This window comes from Argiope bruennichi, chromosome X1, assembly GCF_947563725.1.
Source record: "Argiope bruennichi chromosome X1, qqArgBrue1.1, whole genome shotgun sequence".
Taxonomy (NCBI): Eukaryota; Metazoa; Arthropoda; class Arachnida; order Araneae; family Araneidae; genus Argiope; species Argiope bruennichi.
This window is the reverse complement of record NC_079162.1, coordinates 41,833,003-41,852,177: the sequence shown is the minus strand read 5'-3', so window position 1 is coordinate 41,852,177 and position 19,175 is coordinate 41,833,003. Positions and strand designations below refer to the sequence as shown.

At 28.0% G+C, this 19,175-nt stretch overlaps 1 protein-coding gene across 1 annotated transcript; it reads right to left on the bottom strand.

Annotated features, from left to right (window-relative positions):
• Positions 1–69: 69 nt before the first annotated feature.
• LOC129959200 (vitellogenin-like) lies at positions 70–12,434 on the bottom strand. Its single transcript, XM_056072023.1, has 18 exons — positions 12,383–12,434; positions 11,529–11,579; positions 9,985–10,142; positions 8,897–9,118; positions 8,650–8,781; positions 8,357–8,558; positions 7,424–7,670; positions 6,139–6,304; positions 5,630–5,797; positions 5,140–5,280; positions 4,601–4,751; positions 4,212–4,492; positions 3,795–3,950; positions 3,561–3,689; positions 2,943–3,139; positions 2,660–2,842; positions 1,634–1,892; positions 70–261 (listed from the first exon to the last, which is right to left on the bottom strand). The coding sequence occupies exons 1-18, from the start codon at positions 12,432–12,434 to the stop codon at positions 70–72; spliced, it is 3,087 nt and encodes a 1,028-aa protein (XP_055927998.1).
• Positions 12,435–19,175: the final 6,741 nt, after the last annotated feature.

The following is a 19,175-nucleotide window of genomic DNA, read 5'->3' as shown; positions in this document are numbered from 1 at the left end:
GCAAGTTGATCAGTCTTTGTAAATGAGGCTATTAAAAACAGAAATGAACTAAGTCAGTAACCATTGAATTCAAAATTTGTTTCTGATCATCGTCAGAGATTTTAACTTACCACTTCCTCCAACAGTTTTAAATGGAGAGACCAACTTCAACAAAACATCTTTTTGATCTCTCTGTTCTTTTACTTCTAGGTCTGCTGCGAACCTTCTTAAAATCGTTGATCCAGGCGTGTCAAAAGAAGCTTTGTATTTCATACTTGGACTCTGAAAAGTAATTTTTGTGTTACTTTCTCTTTTAATATCATTTTTACACCTAATCTGAAATTTTATTTATAACTTCCCATTAAAATTATTTTTAGTATTCAGTTCTTCCCATTCAAAATTATGTTTAAAATCTTTTACGAGGTATAGTTTTTAAATTTTTTAATAATAGAATGGGGAGAGACAAGGGGCACTTAGTCTTTGTGATAAATTGATTTTTTTGCATGTTTTATTAAAAGGGTCTTTTATTATATTGTTCCTAAACGGATGAATTTTTATTTTAATATAATTAAAATTATTTTGCTATTTTAAAAGAATAATGCAGAAGTTTTCATCATTCTTAGGAATTTGTGCAAAGTGATTTTTGCAAAGGAGCAAATTGGCAATTTTGATAAAAAATTAAATGCAAATTTCTTTTTATAAAATAGAAAACTTTACACTAATTAACTAAACATTGTAAAATACTTTTCTTACATATTATTCAACTAAAGGATTGTATTATTTTTTAAACTTTCACTCTTATCAAATTAATATAAATGAAAATTGGGATTTTTATTCATCAAATATTTGACACATGTTACCCTCATATGTATTAGAATCCCTTAGACCATTATGTGTCGCATTTGTAAAACTCTATCCTACTCAAATACAGAGTTCAATACATATACCACAACAACTCAAAGGACAATACAATGTACATTTTTTGCAAGTTACAGCTGCCGTCATGAGAGTCGAATCTCTTGGTATTTTTTATTAGAATAAAATTTAATTTCTTGATAATCAGATATAAATTCTAAAAATTCGAAAGTAATAAATTCCACGTATAATGCTTAGTAGCGTTTTCAAATTTACATTAATGTAGATAAAATCTGTTTCACTTTCCAGTATTTTCGGAATTTTCCATTTCATGTGCTATTAATTCCATACAGAATTTGTCAAGATTATTTCATTGGAATATATGTTTAATATTTTTCCAATCAGAATTAATTGAAGCCATAATTTTAGACAAAAACCGGGTTATTTACTTTTTATCTTGTTGTGATACTTATACCAACTTACAAATTTATTAAAAGATTATCTTTTTTATTTTAATTACTAAGGAAATTACATTTCGAAGCGCATGTTAATCGACTTCTCTGTTTAAAAAATCGATTATCGAACGGATGAAATGAATTTAAATCTTTTGAACAGATTTTTGTACTAAAAATCAATAAAAATCCGACTTTACATATCTTTATGTTATCAAGCAATTCTTAAATAAAAAGTTTTCATGCGTAGTGGCATTTTAAATTATACTAACGATTTAGGATTGTTTCTAGTGTAATTTACGAATTCCTCCATTAAAAATCAAATAACAAATAAGAAAATTACTCACAACTTGTTTAGGAATTTCCAAACGTAATACATAGGATTTAAAACTGTTATCAGATTTCTTCAAAGCTATTTCACCACTTCCAAATGGTACAATATATGGAAAAGACTGAATCACAAAAGGCCTGGGCACTTCCACAGAAGCGCAGGCAGAGATTCCTAGGGGTTTGTTTAGGTGCGTGAAGCAGTGATCAAATTTCTTTTGTCTTCTTTGGAAAATAAGTTTCTCATTGTGGTCCTCGTCGATTTCGTATACATCCGTTCTAAAATATAAAGGTAAATAAATAAATTGGTTTTAGACAAGTTTGCTTTTATTTATAAATTAAACTTATGGTTTATCATATCCTACATTTATAATTTTTCACTTTAAAAACCTTATTATTTTTAATTACTATGAAATTATTATTAATGATGTCGAAATATGCTTCATGTGAATGCGACAGGCTTCGAATCAATTAATTGATGCATTTCTTATCATTTAAAAGATATTTATTATAATAGATAAATTTCAGTAATGATTGTGAGCAATGGACTTCTAAAATGATCAAAAGACAGAAAATTATATTTCGTCTGTTGCTAATGTAAGCGTGGTATATTTCTTTTCCGGAGATTTTTTATTGTTTATTTATTTATTATTTAACACCAACACTGACCGAGCCTACTCGATTGGTTGTAAGACCCCTTTTCTATAAATGACAATCAGAAGAATTTACTTTAACAGAGGAATAGAGAAAAAAAAATCTTCATATTTCTTTTCCAAATAAACTGCTACAAGGCCTGCTTTCAAGATATCTACTATGATGCAATTATTACTTTTGTTGCAATAATTGCAATATACAAACTTCGATTTCAAATGACCAAAAAATTGCTTGCCTCGGATTTAAATAAGTCTCACATTTAAAATCCATGTTTTTGCTTAGTGGCAGTTTTCTTTTTCAATATTACTTTTATTAGAAATGACATAATAAGTATACGCAATTTGTGAAAGCTTACATTTCTCAACTAAACATTACATTAAAAACTAATTTACCTCATTTTAGCCAATGCAATGTTCTCTGATGGCAACGTCAAGCTCACTATAGCTACATGTCCATCCCTCACTTCAACTCTAGCCTCAACATCGGATTCCAAATGGAGACGGGACACATGTTTGATATCTGGTCTGTGAGTGTTAGACTGAATGCCAGCCGTTACAGAGATTTCCAAATTCACACTATAATAAAAAGAATGCATGCATATTACGATTTCTCTGTGATCGAAAAAGGATATTTCTATGTTCCCTAATTGACCTAATTATTGAATGGTGATATTACCTTGGATTGAAGTGGAGGTGAACATCAGCATTTTTTGGAAGATTCAGTAAGTCAGCTTTACTTTTAGCAGTCAAGCCTACAGTTGAGCTTCCAGTCAGGTCAATGGAATAAGATCTACCAGTTACACTGGGAACGACAAGTTTTGAGCTCATGAAAATAAAGCTGTGAGAGAAGTCTGCATCCTGTCCACGGGCCAACTGTTGATGGTAAAGCGTAAGAGAAAATGTCAGATATTCAAGCAGCACAATATCACTCACAGTTAATACAAATTTTATGTATTAACTGTGCCTAATTTATCAGAATAAATTGTTAATTTTTTCCTTCAAGAACTACTATAATTACAGTCAGTAAAAATCTAATGATCCTTTATTATTAGATCTTTACTGACTGTAATTATAGGAGTTCTTGAAGGAAAAAATTAAAAATTTATTCTGATAAATTAGGCTTATGGATAATAATAGAACTGGGAATGCTCCATACATAATAACTGTTCAAAATGTATTTAATTTAATTAACTTTTAATTAAAATTATTACTACTATAAGGATATTAAAAAATATATATATATTATGAGACAATGATTAACTAAAAAATAACTACTAGCAATGCAAAAGCATACCTTGGTCATTAATTCAGCAATTTTAAGCATTTCTTTTATACCAGATAGATCAGATGTTGATACATCTAAAAGTTCGATTTCCAATGTTCTAAATTTCATAGCTAATTCAGGAACAGAGTCTCCAAATACCTGTAAAAAAGAAAGATATGGTTAGAAATTTTAAGGAAATGAAGTTAGCAATCAGTCATGTATTCTACTGATAGCTTAAAATTTTTAATTTTAAATTATACTCACTTTTTCTGCAGTTAAGAAGCTAAATTCGTCCTTGAGTTCTTCAAGAGATGGTTTCTGGGCAAGCTTGTCACGGATCTGCTCGAATTTAGGAATCTTGTCTTTCAATGCAATGAGATTTTGAATTATATTTTCAATACCTTCAGCTCTCACCCCGACCTACAAAGGGTATCCAATTACAATACATTAGTTCTTACTACAAAGAGCAATACATCAGTTCTTTGGATATTACTAAATGCGTACAACTTTATTAATTGATTTCTCTAATACTAATTCTCTACAAATCTGCTGAAAATACGAAATACTGATAACAGAAAAATTTTAGTAATACAAATAGAGAAATGTAATATTTATTTAAAAAAGTAATAGTTTAAAGTGAATGAACATTTAAGAAATCTTAAGAATAAATAATCAACTTACATCCAGTACGTTTATATCTTGGCCAAACAGGTCTACATCAAAGCGAGTGCGTACAGAAAGAGGAAGTTTTGTTTTTTCACCGTGAACCATGTCAGTTTCAACAGAGCCACCAAGCTTTAATGGCTGGTAGAAAGCAGAAAGCTCAATGTTTTTGGAATTCGTCAAGTAATCCACTTTTGGTGCATTAATTTTGATGTCTTGAAGCAAGCCCTTGATGTTTTGATGCTTCGAAGAATGTGTCTTGTTTATATTTTGTATGTAAGTGTACACATATCCAGATACTGAAATAATAGGTCAGTTGTAATATAATTATCGAATGAAACTCATGTTAATAGTCTCTCACTCAATAAATTTAGAACAAATACGAAATAACAATGTTAAATTCTTACCTTGCTCATGGGTTTCAGATTCAGCAATTTTTTTCACCTCTTTTAGTTGTTTCTTATCAGCATGTTTAAAAACAGATTGAAAGCATGCAATTCTGATGGTATAATCTTCATTCTTGTCGGAATACATATGAAGGAATTCTTGTGGTTTCTTCTGTTGTGGATATATTTTGAAAGTATATAAAATATAGTTCAGTTCTTTGGCAAAATTAAGCTTATTATTAACGTATCACGCTAAACAAATGCTATCTCATATAATTTATGTCTTTAATTGTTTCACTACTTTATGTTAAAGCCATGACTACTTAAAAGTTATTTTGAATTCATCAAAATATCACAATAAAAATGTTAAGTTAATCGTCTAATGTGGCATTACATATCATAAACTAAAACTAGAACATTTTAATTATTAGCCCTGTCATGTGAAATTAGCCTTTTCATGGCATACTGAAGGATCTATTTCAAACGTATCTGAGCGTCGCAGTGAAACAATTAGAGTGCAGAAAAACATGAGCATTTTATATAACAATGTGCATACTTACATCGTTTATTCGTCTAAATGAATCGATAGCAGCCATCCTAATTCGGATTGGCTTAGAGCTGTCTTTTGCACATGCAATGATGTTTTTGCTTGCTTTTCCGTGGTAACCCATATTTCCAAAGGTTCTCAAGGCTTTCAGAATCTACATTTAAATAAAAAAATTAATTAAAACGAAGCCGGAAACAAAATATAGATATATCAATATATATCACGAATATATACCCAAATATCATGAAATGACTCATTTGAGTCTTTTATTTAAATTTAAATGTAAAGTTCCAATCAGATATAATATCTAGTGAGATTATAACTTATTATAATGTTCGATTAAATATAAAACATGTTTTAAAAAGTTAAATTACATACATAAAACAGGATTATTATAACTATGTTTAATGTTAGAATTAATTCTGTAATGTTAAAGCAGTTAAAAGAGGTATGATTTGTAAATTTAACTTTGAACCGATTAATATTAAATGCATGCCATTTACCTGCTTTTCGTCATCAGAAGAGCATTTGGATCCCAAGTAATCGTTCAATACTGCGACTACTTCACCAACCGCTGGTATTTTGTCACAATCCTCTGAAGAACATAGATGATTAATAAGAGTGGCAACTCCAATTAATGTAGATGTAGATGGATCCTTTTTCACAAGAGGCTACAAAAAGAGTTAAGAAAATATTTAAAAAACAAACAATTGCTAGAACAATTTGTTTTTGAGTACTAACTACTATGTATTAACTAGAAAATTTCCTTAGTTTTATGCAGAGCGTATAAAATTGATTTCAGACAGAAACGTATTTAAGGGTAAATTAAAACAGAAAAATATTTATGAAAATGAATTTAAGTTTTAAAAATTATAACGTTATGGTATAAATACTTTTTCCCGAGAATTTAATATACGAAAATAAGTAATTTTATAGATACTATCCCTTTTAACATAAATAAATAATGATGTTTCATCTATTTTTAATTCACAATTATGTTGAATGAACTTACAACAATAGCGGCCACAGTATCTTTGGTAGGTTTCTGCTTCAGAGCCAAGGTTGCAGGCCATAATTTGGATTTCAATCCTGTTACTTCGTCGTTGACCAGTAATTTCACCATCAGTTTGATAGCAGGATCAGTTGCAACAATTGGTAAGGTATCAACGAAAATGTCCCTTAAAGTAATGAAAGAAAAATAATACATTAAAACTTTATTCAACTTATTCGTTTCTCTACAATATGTTTTGATATGCAATTAGATATTGTATTAATTAATTTGCTTTTTGCTTTATAAAATAATTGTGTTTCTGGAATAGCCAAAGAATAGACAAAATTGCTTATAAAGTTATATTAATTTTTTCAAAATAAAAAATAACTTCATTAATTTTTTTTTTACTTTCTCCTATTTTAAGTATACAAATAGAAAATATTGTAATCGTCGAAAAATTCGAACTCGGAAAATTTTGGCGCATCTCCTCGTTTCAGACTTCCTTGAATTCGAAAAACACTTTTTTTGGCATTGTGATTTTCTGTGAATATGATAATTCAAAAAATTTTTTGAGCTAGATGGATGAAATTTGGTTTATAGATTTAAAATCGCATTTATACATTTCTCCCAAATTTCAACTAAATCCATTTATAGAAAGTCTTTCTGCTTGGCTATTTGAATACAATTGAACTAGATAATTAAAAAACGTAAAGAGGTAGATAAATTAAATAGGTACATACATTTAGCATCTAAAATAGAATATAAATTTCTATCAAATTTTGGAATTAAATCCAGTCTAAAGTCTTATCATCTAGTATTCTTATTAAGTTGCGAATCAAATCTGTCAAACAAATCTGACCGTCTGTTGGTCTATACTTTCTCATGTATCTAATCATAGTAGCAATGACTTAACGCAATAACTTAAATCAATGAAATTCGATATGTGTTCTTATGATAAAAGCTGTAGATCCATGACAAATTTTTTGTTTTAATCAATTGAAAAAAAGGCTTCCAAAATACACATTCGCATGATAAATTAAAAATGCTAGATTCCTGCCAAAGACCTGCATATCGTAACATCTATATAACCTAACAAAACCCTATATTTGTTTCGCTTCATTCCGTTCGTCAGTGCCATGTAAGTTATTCTGAGCCTTATGCTAGGTCCACAATCTTATACGGGGAGGGGGAAGTTGATGAGACCTTTATTGGGGTTATTATTATTCATTATTATTTATTATTCAAGGTTCGGGATGACCACTTCCGCTTGTTTTAAATGAATACTGGTAATAGAGAAGCTGTTTACCTAACTTTCTTCGAGGAGCATAATGTTCCATCCTTCAAGGACTCGTCGATTTTTTCGAGTTCTCGATATTTCAAACTCTTAACGAGGGAGACCAGTTTAATGAAATCTTTGCCTACAGTTATGGGAACTGTAAAGGTATGTGTGGAACAAAGACTTTTTAAAACGCGTTCGACTTCTTTTACATTTCTGTCACCATCACGGGGTTCGTCGATACTGTACGAAATTTCTTCTTCGTTAACAGGTTCTTCTGAAAAGAAAATAATGTTTTTTATTTTTAAAGTATTTTCATTCAAAAATCATCATTAAAATACATTTTTAATGTTTTTGCTAAGTATTATTATGATGTACAATTAGTATTAGATTTTCCCTGTTATTTGAAATTGTTAATTTCTGCATTTAAAAAAATGAAAAAGATGACAATAGTCTTTATATAATAAATTTTCAGTAAAAAAATATTATCTCCCAGCTCATTTCAAGAAAAGTGCGTATAAAATGCCCTATTTAATAATGTGAATATAAAACACTAATTAATACAAAACCAAAGATATAAAAGAAATTCAGATTGTTTTTAAAAATGTTCTGTCTCATATTATATGAAATATTTTTAACAGTAGCTCACAATAAATGAGAAAAATAATGTTAATAGAAAATTAGAGATAATCTTGAAACTTCGAAATCATAGTGTTTCTGTTATACTCAGGATTTAATAAAGCCGAGTTTCATGGATTGTCAATTTTGCTTTGTCAGTTATGAAGCGTTTTGTACTATACATAAAATTACACAAAAAGTTTAAAAGAATTTTAATGTTTTTTCTTAAATTTGTCGATTTTTGTATAGGACATTTTGAAAATTCTGAGTTCATAGCTAATGGTCATTGTTTCTTTGCTAAAAAAGTTTTTAAGCTAATAAAAAGCTAAAAAAATTGGTACTTACGCCATGACAGTTTTTCTGCTGGTTTGGTCCCGGTATAACTGAGTTGAATCTTTCCAGAAAATTCGATTACGCTTTCACGATTCTTTAATGGTGTTTTAAGCTTTTCGTGTTCGTAGCACACTACCTTATGGAATACTCCATTGGAAACATATTGTTTACACTCCAAGTGGTCGTCTTTAAAAAGTAAGGAAGATGGAAGATTCTAGAATCAGGGAGAAGAATTGCATTAGTCACATGAAAAAATATAATTCACAAAAGAATCACATATTTGCTAAATTTAATGGCTGACATACCTTTTTAATGAAAAAAGTAATAAAAGTATGCCTTTTAGTGCAAGATTTCAAGTCCTTTGTTTTCGTAATCAAAATTTCTTTATCCTCTCCTTGGACAGTGTATTTCGTACGGCATTTACCCAAACTATCCACCTGTAAGACACAAGAGCAATTATTTGTACAAATATCAAGCAGACTATCTCTTAATTACGAATTTTTCAAATATAAACAATAAATATAAGAAAGATGCAACTGAAAGATTTCTCACCTCGTCAATTACTTGAGATTCTTCAAAGGTGGGCAGTTCATTGACAATTGAAGAAATGATACCTTTTTTGAGGTTCAAAGATTGGGTGCTTTCTTCAGGATGTGGGCAAACATGATCAAATTTACCATCATAATAGGAGTATGTCAGTGGCAATTCCAATTTCTTTATTAGGTCATCTTTTTCATCCTGCGACACCTTTTGTTGTAGCCTGATGTTTTTGATCTATGGAAAACGCATTTCACATATAAGTGCCATGGCAGAAAGAAGAAAGACATAAATTCTTCATAATTTCATTCATTAAAGTGCATAACAAATAAAAGCTATTCTATTTCGAAGCCGTAAACAAATATCAGGCTAAAAGCATACGTATAAAATTTCATAATCACGGTTTAAAACTCATAAAGTAACCTCTGTCAATATAATTAATATCAAATGCTTATTTTAAAAATACGTGAAATTGATAAACGTTTATTTCAAGTAATTTAGGTGTTTAATTTATTAGAAAATGCATCTCACGAAACCGTTTCTAAAATTTTTTTAAATAATTCTGAATTTTGTAAGAAAGCTACCTTAAAATAAAGATTTATTAATCACAAATGTTTAATTAACTTAGAAACTTTTAATACTATATGCAGGAATTTGGAAATATTAAGTTGTATGATTTCATATTCTACAAGTTTTTTTCCAGAAACAGTTATTTATCATGTTTTTAAAAACAAGGAGAAATTAGGTTCAAAACCCAATATCATCGTGTAAGCGGTGTACTCTTTTTCAGAATTAAATATTCTACACCTGATGCGGTATAGTTATTATTATCAATTATCAATCAATTATTTAATTATTATTATCAGTTATCAATCAATTATTTAATTATTATTATCAATTATCAATTGTTATTATCAATTACTAATCATATTATCAATTATTTAAAAATAATGCAATTTATATAACAGAAGATTAACGAAAGTCACAAAAATTTCAAGAAATGCGATTAAGAAAATTTTGTGTGTTTGAATTTAAATAATGTGCACTTAATTCTAGATAATTCAATGTTACTGATTCTGAAAGGTATATTGTCTTATGCTTACCTTCAGGATACCTTCACAATGGGTGAGGAGGTGAAATTCCACTGTTCCTTCAATGGTGGCATTCTGTTTTGGATTTCCAACAGAGGTAATATTATTTTGGGATTTGTATTCATAAATGTAAGCTTTTCCAGGCTCATAACGAAGTTTTGGATGTGATGCTGAAATATTAATTAATTTCGTTATTTTATTCGGTAGCCAGAGCATTATATTTACATTATATTTTCTCAATGTAAAATATGTTTAAAATCTGTTTTCACTTCCAAACTCTTGGGAATAATATTTAAAGCTAATATCCTAAAATTGATACCAATTATTCTTTTTTTTTACTTAGGGAAAAATTTTGAAAAATGGAAACAAGATATTATTGTAACTTCTCATGAAATATTATTTTTATAATCTATTTGGTGGCTTAAAATTATAAAAATCAAAACTTTAGATAAGTTAAGCTTATTTTTAAACGAAGTCTGACCTTTCTCCTTATCAAAATATTTTTGGATTTTTTCAAGCAAATAAAAGTAAATTAATTATTATTCATATGTCAATGGAAGTTAATATTGTGAAGCATCATACAAATATTTTTAGAAAAAATATTTCAGTAAAGCATTGAAAATTGCTGTGAATTATGATAATGTAATAACAGAATGATGGTGATTTACCCAAGGTTTAAACACATGTTTTTCTCATCTAATTCATTTAAGTAAGCGAAAAGTTCATGGTTTTTGAAACAGGAATTGTATTAAATTTCATTTCAAAATGATTAAACTTAAATCAACTTATAAAATAGAAATGATTTTTTTTTATTCAGGCAAAAAATTTATTTTATAAAAACATTTTAAAAATCTAATCAACTTTTTCTATTTAACCCATTGCACAGTAACCAGCATGCATCCGACTTTAAAATTGATAATAAAAAAACTGTATACTAATGCAGTTGAATTATCTTTAATATGATTTCATTTTTTATTTTTATGTAAAGTATAAATCGGTAAATTCTGTTTCAAAAAATATTAAAGTATTTTAAAATTGGAAAACAGTTTTACAAATGGCGATAGATAGATGCTTGACAAGCAAGAATCGTGTAATTAAAATTTACTGAGTTCTATATTGGAAGTAGAAACTTTCAGAAATTAAATTTAATTCAGCTAAACTAATAATTTGAACCAAAACTATTAGTTTAGACAAACAATTTTGTCTGTAGGTCTCAATTTTTAATTAAATTTTCATTCGTTCCAACGAATTCGATTTTAAAAAAACTTTATCTAATGCTACTAATAATTTTTAATCCCATGCAAGGCGTGGTTTGTACAAGATTGTCTCTTTTTACAAAACCTAATATAAACGAAAATTCTTTAAAATTTTGAACAAATTGCCATTTTTATAGCTAGAATTTTTAAGTAAATGCCTTGTTGATTTGCATCGAATAAGTATTCATGTGCATTATTATTTTTATAAGATAATAAACTGGTTTTTATCCCTTATATGTGGCATTTTTGTATGTAATTTCCATTATAAAAGAAACTGTTTGAAGAAACAATTATACTTACAAAGATGGCATTCCTTAGCGCATCGACTTTCAGACTGTCTCTGGACTGGGCCTGAAGAATTTTAAAATGTTAAAAAATTTCCTTTTCATAGAAAGATTTATTTATTTTTAATAAAAAATATTTCATAAAATTATAAGATTATCCGTAATCATTAAAATTTTAAAAAGTAAGTCTCTTCATTGAAATTTTACGACCTAAATGAATATATCATGTATATATTTAATGCAGACAAAACCAATTTTTCTTTAATTCTGTTTATAATATTTTTTGTATTTTTTTTTCGAAAATGGTGGCTTGATAAATTCTGAAATTCACCGAAAATTTTCATTTTAAAATAGAACAGATATTTTATAATAAACTAAACAATAAGTGTGTGCTACATTAAATATATATATATTAACTATTCAGCATTTTATAGATAAGCAATGAAGCGAGTTTTTAACTTTTTGAATTGAACATTTATGCTTTTAAGGTGAATGACTAAAGATATAATTTGCAGTTGCAAAATATTCAACTCCTACAAATTTCAATAATTATGGATTTTAAGAAAATGTATAAAAGTATCAAATATAAGATAAAAAAGGATACGTAGTTAATAGAGATAATTCTATATAATAATATTAAAAGTTTTTTTAAGTTACAAATTTTTTAATCAATATAATTAATCCCTTTGGCATAGCGCGAAAAGTGTTTCGCGGTGAAGTGCTTGTTAATCCAAAGAAGCTATTCCATATGTTGGATACTGTATTGTGTTATATCCAGATCTAAACATCACTACCATCGCAGAGTGTTGTTACTAATATCCCATTGTGAGAATATCCAATTCCATGAATGAAGATTGAAGATGTACTTACCAGCAAAAGCAGCTCCCACCAGACACACTAGTGCAAGAAATCTCAGCCCCATGATCGCTGAGAGATGGGAACGAATTGAGTTTCTGGTCTTCAAGATTTCCGTATTTATAAGGCAGAAAAAAATCACAAAGCAAGTAACTTCCAAGAGTTAAAGTCTTGCAAAGCGCAACATGATGAGGCAGCGTCGCAGATTTTTTTTTGCATATTTAGCAATGCTAAGGTCAAAGACTAATACGTAAACAGTTCTTGGTATTATCAATGGCTATGATCTGGACGTCTCGGATACATTTCGTCTATCTAATACAAATATTGCTGACTTTTTACAAATAAAGTACCATATGTAATATCCGAAATATCGCGTATTTCACACGTCTGTTTTTTTTAAGGGGAATTTGATTCACACCCATACTAACATTAGAAAAACAAAACTGTTGGAATAAGTATACAATTCACTGGATGTAAAGGTTCAAGTTTATTCAAAATGAATAAACATTGCTGAAGCGTCATTTTATTATAAAACAATTGAAATGGATCTTTGAAACATTAAATGAATTTAGAAAGCTCTATTTAAAGAAAAAATATGTGCAACAAATTTTATCATGATTCATATAAAAAGATATCAAACTTTCGGTCTTAGGTAGGTAGTCTAAGAAAATGTTTTTACCCTACCTTCATTAGAATAAGTGCGACTGTACTTACAGTTCATTTATATAATTATTTAATTTTGAGTAACCTTTTTCTACTGTACGGTTTAACTAATTATATTTCTTTCATTGTTGATGAAAACTTGATAAAAGCTTAATTATCTTTAAACATGTTAAATTTTTTCGCTTTTAGGTTGATAGCAACATCTTTACAAAATACATAATCTTTATAAAACGAATATGGAACTCGAAGTCCATAACTAGTAATTTTGTAGTCAAACTTATGAATCAATATGTTACAAAATTTTGAATAAATATTTCTTAACTTAAAATGAATTTTTGAAATCTTCAATCATAAGTAATTATTAATAATAAATAACAACATTTTTTTTAACAAAAGGTCGATTAGCTTGGAAGAATTTGGGGATGAAAATTTGAAAAATCGAAGATAAAAATCAGAAATTCTAGGGTGCCTGATTTACAAATATTTTCAATCATAGTTTAAAACAATCGCAAATTCGCATATAAAATACTTTTTTTTAATTTTAAAAATCTAAATGAAAAATTGTTTCACATATGTTTCATAATTTTTATTGAAAAATCGTTTTATTTATCAATAAAAAATATTTTATTAGTGAAAACTCTACACTCATAATAAGTTTTATTATTTCCGCTTATTTTTAAGTATTATTGTTCATTAAACTTATTGACTCTTATGTGTTAATTTATTCTTTTGAAAAGAAACAAGTTTCCAGGAAAACTCAGAAATATTGGTTTATATCTTTGGTCAATAGCGAAAGCAAACATTGTCAAACAGATGACCCTCTCCCAACTCTTGGAATAGGATTGAAAACAATACAAATGAGATGTAAAATATCAGGATGCTTATTTTAGCTTTGCAATTCAATTCTTTTTACTGAACTTCTTGAATTAAACCTATCACTCAATAAAAATTGAAATATCTACTGACTGCATAAAGGTAGACATCGTTTATTTCACTTGCGTATCCTTTACTTTTAAAATAAGTTTTAGTTTTTTGTTCATTTTAGGTCCTTAATATGTTCCAAATACTATATGACACTTTCATTAAATAAATTTCATTTTATTTATTCCGAACTCTGTCTTCAAAGACTAATTTACTAATTTAGTTTGTATCAAAATAATAAAAATACACGTGCTGTCATTCTTTTTTATATTTTAAATAGAATAAACATTAATTATTTCAATTATTTATCTCAAAAGCTTGAGTTTTTAAATTTGGGTATCTAAGATGGGTATCTGATGAATCTACTCATTCTCCACATTTGAAACCTTAAATTTCTTTTTTTTTTCGGGTAACACTGAAAGAATTGAATTTTTCCATTTATGATACCATTGAAAAATTATTATTTCTATAATCGAAAGCAGTTTTTTAGTTTGTAGCAGGTACCAAAATATATATTGGTAATTCTCCAAATCCAATGTCTCAGTAAAAAGCGTATTGTTAACTTATTATAAACATTATAAAGAAATAGATCAACTTGCGTAAATAAAAATATGAAAGCTATTCAGTGAATTCTAGTCGCATTGAGAAAATTTTAACTCGTGTGAGACATTTGATTAAAAGACTTTGTAGATCTATTTATATAATAATAATGGTTGAACTTTCCACTCAAAGGATAGGCAAGTCATCTAGGTATTTAGATAAATTTTATTTAGTTTTCTAATGCACGGATCTATCTTCAAGTAAATAGTTGTTTAGGAATATATTAACGAATATATATTTTATTCAGTTGGCCACAGAATATAATATCGTTTAATAGCCATTGAATTGTTGCTATTAAACTGAATAACTGCGTTGTCCCAATATATCTAACCAAGCATTTCATTCATATACAAGCGTACCTAATTTTTAAAAGTAATTTTAAAACATTTCTAGATTAATTTACTTGACTTTACACTTCTTACCAAGTCCAAGTATTAAGGGTTCATAAATAAGGCGAAATATTTTGACTTCTGTATTTCAACCTTCCAGGATCTAGGTAGCCCATGGGTTAGAAATTTGATTTAGAAGTAGGTTGCTTTCTCGGAGAAATTTCAGGAGAAACTGCACCGCACTTAATTTTTACTTGCAGGGAAGCCTCTAGCAGCCATATCGACCATAATGAGCAATTCATGGATAAGATATACAGCCTTCTACCAGTTTTTGAGTAATATTCAATAGAAAGCAAATAATAATACACAAAGATAGTATACTTCCTTTGATTTACGTTCCTCCGTTACGCCTTAACCTAATAGGACAATAGCGAGTTTCGTTGCCAGAAATGTCTTTGTTTACTAAATTGATATCTGTCTAACTTGCTATGTAAAAAATTTCTCTGCTTTTCACATTCGAAGGAATTCAGATTTTAAAGTTTAAGAAGATCTGACATCAGAACGACGAGGGTGCGATACTATTTGCAAGTGATAAGGATACTATGAAAAATGGAACAGCTGAGATAGAATCAGCCCACGAACATAGTATTTTTATTATTTATGTCAGGATGAATATGTGTTAGAACAACGTCCTGCGATGGCACTTTTCTCCTCTAGTTGCTGCGTTTCCGGACGTCCTTCCCTCACCTAGCCATAGATGGGTTAATAAAGGATCAACACTCACGGAGATTCGATTGTTTTGAAATTTAAAGGCATTAAAGATTCAAACATATGCCATAACACGAATCAATGCTTTTATGAGAAACGCGAATGTCTTGATTCGAGAAGCAAGACGAATAAGATAATTTTACGAATTATACTCATATTGAGTTCATTTTAAGTACAATTGAACATATATTCATATACATTCGTTCATATTATATAATGTATATTCCTGCATATTATATAAAAAAAATCACAGTTGATGAAATATAAGAATATGCTTGCATTTATGAAATTTTATATTTTGTTTTGGAGTATTAGTGAGAAATCAACGATCGTTCAAATTTGATTAATTTGAGAATTAAAAACACGAAAAATTGATACAGATTCTAAATTTTGAATCAGCGCTTCTGAGAATAACATGTATATCCTGCTCCGGGTATCATGATAAAAATCGATTTATATTTTTTTACAGATGTTATTTATATGAGATTCAACTAAAGTACATCTAATCGTATATCCATATTATATATCACACTTTACATTTAACGAAGTACAAGAAAAATTAACAATTATGAAATATTTTAAAACAAAGAAGTATAGATGTGGGCAAAAAGGAAAATGAATATCACACGAGATGATTCTGTTGGTAAATTAATCATATGAATAAACGTTTTTATAGAAAAATGTATCTAAAGTTACATTTGTATATCTAAAAATTAAATATTTAAATGTGTCATTTCTTCTTTGTGGATCCTGTTTAATTTCATTTTAAATACAAAGTGATTTCAAATACTTTCAATAAAAAAATCAATCCATGCTACTAAAACTTACAAATCGAGATTGAAAAAAACTTGGGATAATGGGTATTTAATAAAAATAAGCCTAATGTAAATGGAAGTTAAACCTCATTTGTCAAATAAATGTCTCATTTAAAAACTACATAGGGCATTAAGTACATGAAAGTTAGGTTTTGTCAGATGAAGCTCTCATTTAGAAACTATACAAAGGCAGACTCTATTCTTTGGCATGTATAATTCAGTACGCTGTAAGGAGCTTATTTTGTGCCCTGATCGTCTGAATGCTACTCAAAACTATGAAATTTTTCATTGTGTATCTTTAAATCATTTCATTACTTTTACTAGTAGACCCAAATTCTGTGAAAAGGATATTGGGTATGCTATAAAATCCTTTAATTGCAAAATTTTGAATTTTAGTCTTACAGTCATCCACAGTCAAAATCTTGCTCTAATATGTCCTAAAATACCAGCAATGGCACTAGTAATTGTTTAGAATAAGAATTTCAGTGAATTTTGTGTGCACCGTTTTTTGAACAGTCTTGAAATATATTAAATTAGTTGATAGCCTGATATTTTCCCTCTGTCTTTATATAGATGCAAATACTTACAACAAAAATTAAATACTTTTTTCAGACATTTAAAATAAAAAAGAATCAGAGCTTTGATGGAACATTTTTTTCCGATCTTTTTCTTTTCTTTTGATTCTTTTGATAGCAGAATTTAACAAATATTTTGTTTCAGAAAATTTTGCAATATCTTGTCTCATTTTCATTATATTCCCATCCACCTTTTGATAAAAAACATTGTTTTTTTAAAAACGTAGAATTATTAATATAATAAAGACCTCTTGTTTTTATAGACAGTTTAGCATAAATGCATTGAAAACAATAGAAGTTATTAATACTGTGGTCGTACATTCCACAAATAATCGATGTGTGTGGGGGGGGGAGGAGTTAACGGACTTCTTGCAGTTAAAGGTTTTAACACCCCGGGCATTGCTTTTGGTTGGAGTTAAAGGCACTGCAATTCAAACTCATAGCAAAAACGGAAGTGTCTTTAAAATTACAAATGAACACCTGAAATGAATAAACAGATAAGTGTAAAATTCGAAAAAAAAAGAAAGAAAAAAAACAAAACTAAATAAAGTTGATTGTTCACATAACAAAATTTATCAATAATTTTGGTAATGGATATTGGTGTGGTGTGACGACAAGTCCTCAGGGGACTGACATCATTAGCTGCAGATCACTCGTCTTGGTCTTCTAACGTTATTGGATGTTTCGAATTGTAAATTTCAATTTCTCTAATAGTAGTTTTATCATTTTTATTTAGTTTTTCAAAAAATCTTGTAAAATGATTCTTGTGAAAGTCATTAATTGTAGGAAGTTATAAATCATTATGAATTTCAATGTTCCGAATATAGAATGTTATTTATTTGCCTTTCTGTTTTATTTTGGAGGCGTTCTAGTTCTTTCCCTTGAGTTTTAACAGCAGATACCGGGATAGGAAATGCATATGAGATCAGTGGCCTTAATATAGTTTTATATATAAGTTGTTTGCTTTTTTTTGATGATTTTGATTTATTATGGGATAGAACTTTTCTTTCACATTTTTGACATCCGCTTACATTATCTTCCAAATTGGCATGCGTCAGCAATTGACAACATCAGCACAATCTTAACAAGAATTTTCTAAACTATTTTTATTTAGTCAAAAAAGGATAATGCATAAAAATTCTAGCAAAAAAAATTACATAGCAACTATTAATTCTTTTTCCATGGGGATTTGTGGATTCTTTCCTTGTACTGCTTTCTTTGCCTTTCTATAAATATGTGCATTGGACTCGTAAGAAAATCTTTCATAAAAAACTTTACCTCGAATAATTTTTAATATTTTTTATTAAAAAGAATTTTTTTAAAAAAAGTGTTAATTCAGTACCAAAAAATTAAAACATTTTTGCATAAAAATAAGCAAAGAAAATAAGTAATTTTATTTTTGGAAGGCATTAAGTGTGCATATTATGTTGGGTTCATTAATATAAATTTATTTAAAATTCTAAAAACTATTTACAATCACGCATTGTTTTTTTACATAAGCGAATCAAAATATTATTAAAATCAATTCAAGAATACTCAGATATTTTCTCTTTTTATTTATACATAATTGTATGAATGTAAGTGACTCTTATATTACTTAATGCTTTAAACAGTCAGTGATTTTAAAAAGAACATGATTAGTTCAAATGGAAATAAAGCAAACTTTGGAAAGAATTTCATGTCATCATTTATAAAAATAATGTATTTTGCGACTGAAATTAAATATTCTAAGTTTTAAATAAATAATAATAAATTGTGCAAATTCTATGAAATTAATGTAAGCCAGTGTAAAATTCCTAACGTGGTAGGTTATCAATTTGGAACTTCATAATTTTTCAAATTTAACTATCTTCAAATATTTGACTTCAAGGGAAAATGTGCGATTAAATCAGTTACGGAAAATAATTTCTAGAATGGCTAGTATTGAGAAAAAAAATTTTTCTTTTTATGTAGTATCCAGAGATTTCATTTTTTCAGAACTTTATGTTTGACTTATCAATTAATGCTTCAATTATTTACAAAATAATAATACATAATTCAAGAAATTGCCTGAAGAATATAAGTTAAAAAGGATTACAAAATTATTTAAAAATGCAAGTTCATGAATCTTGCATTTTTGAATAATTTTTATTCATTA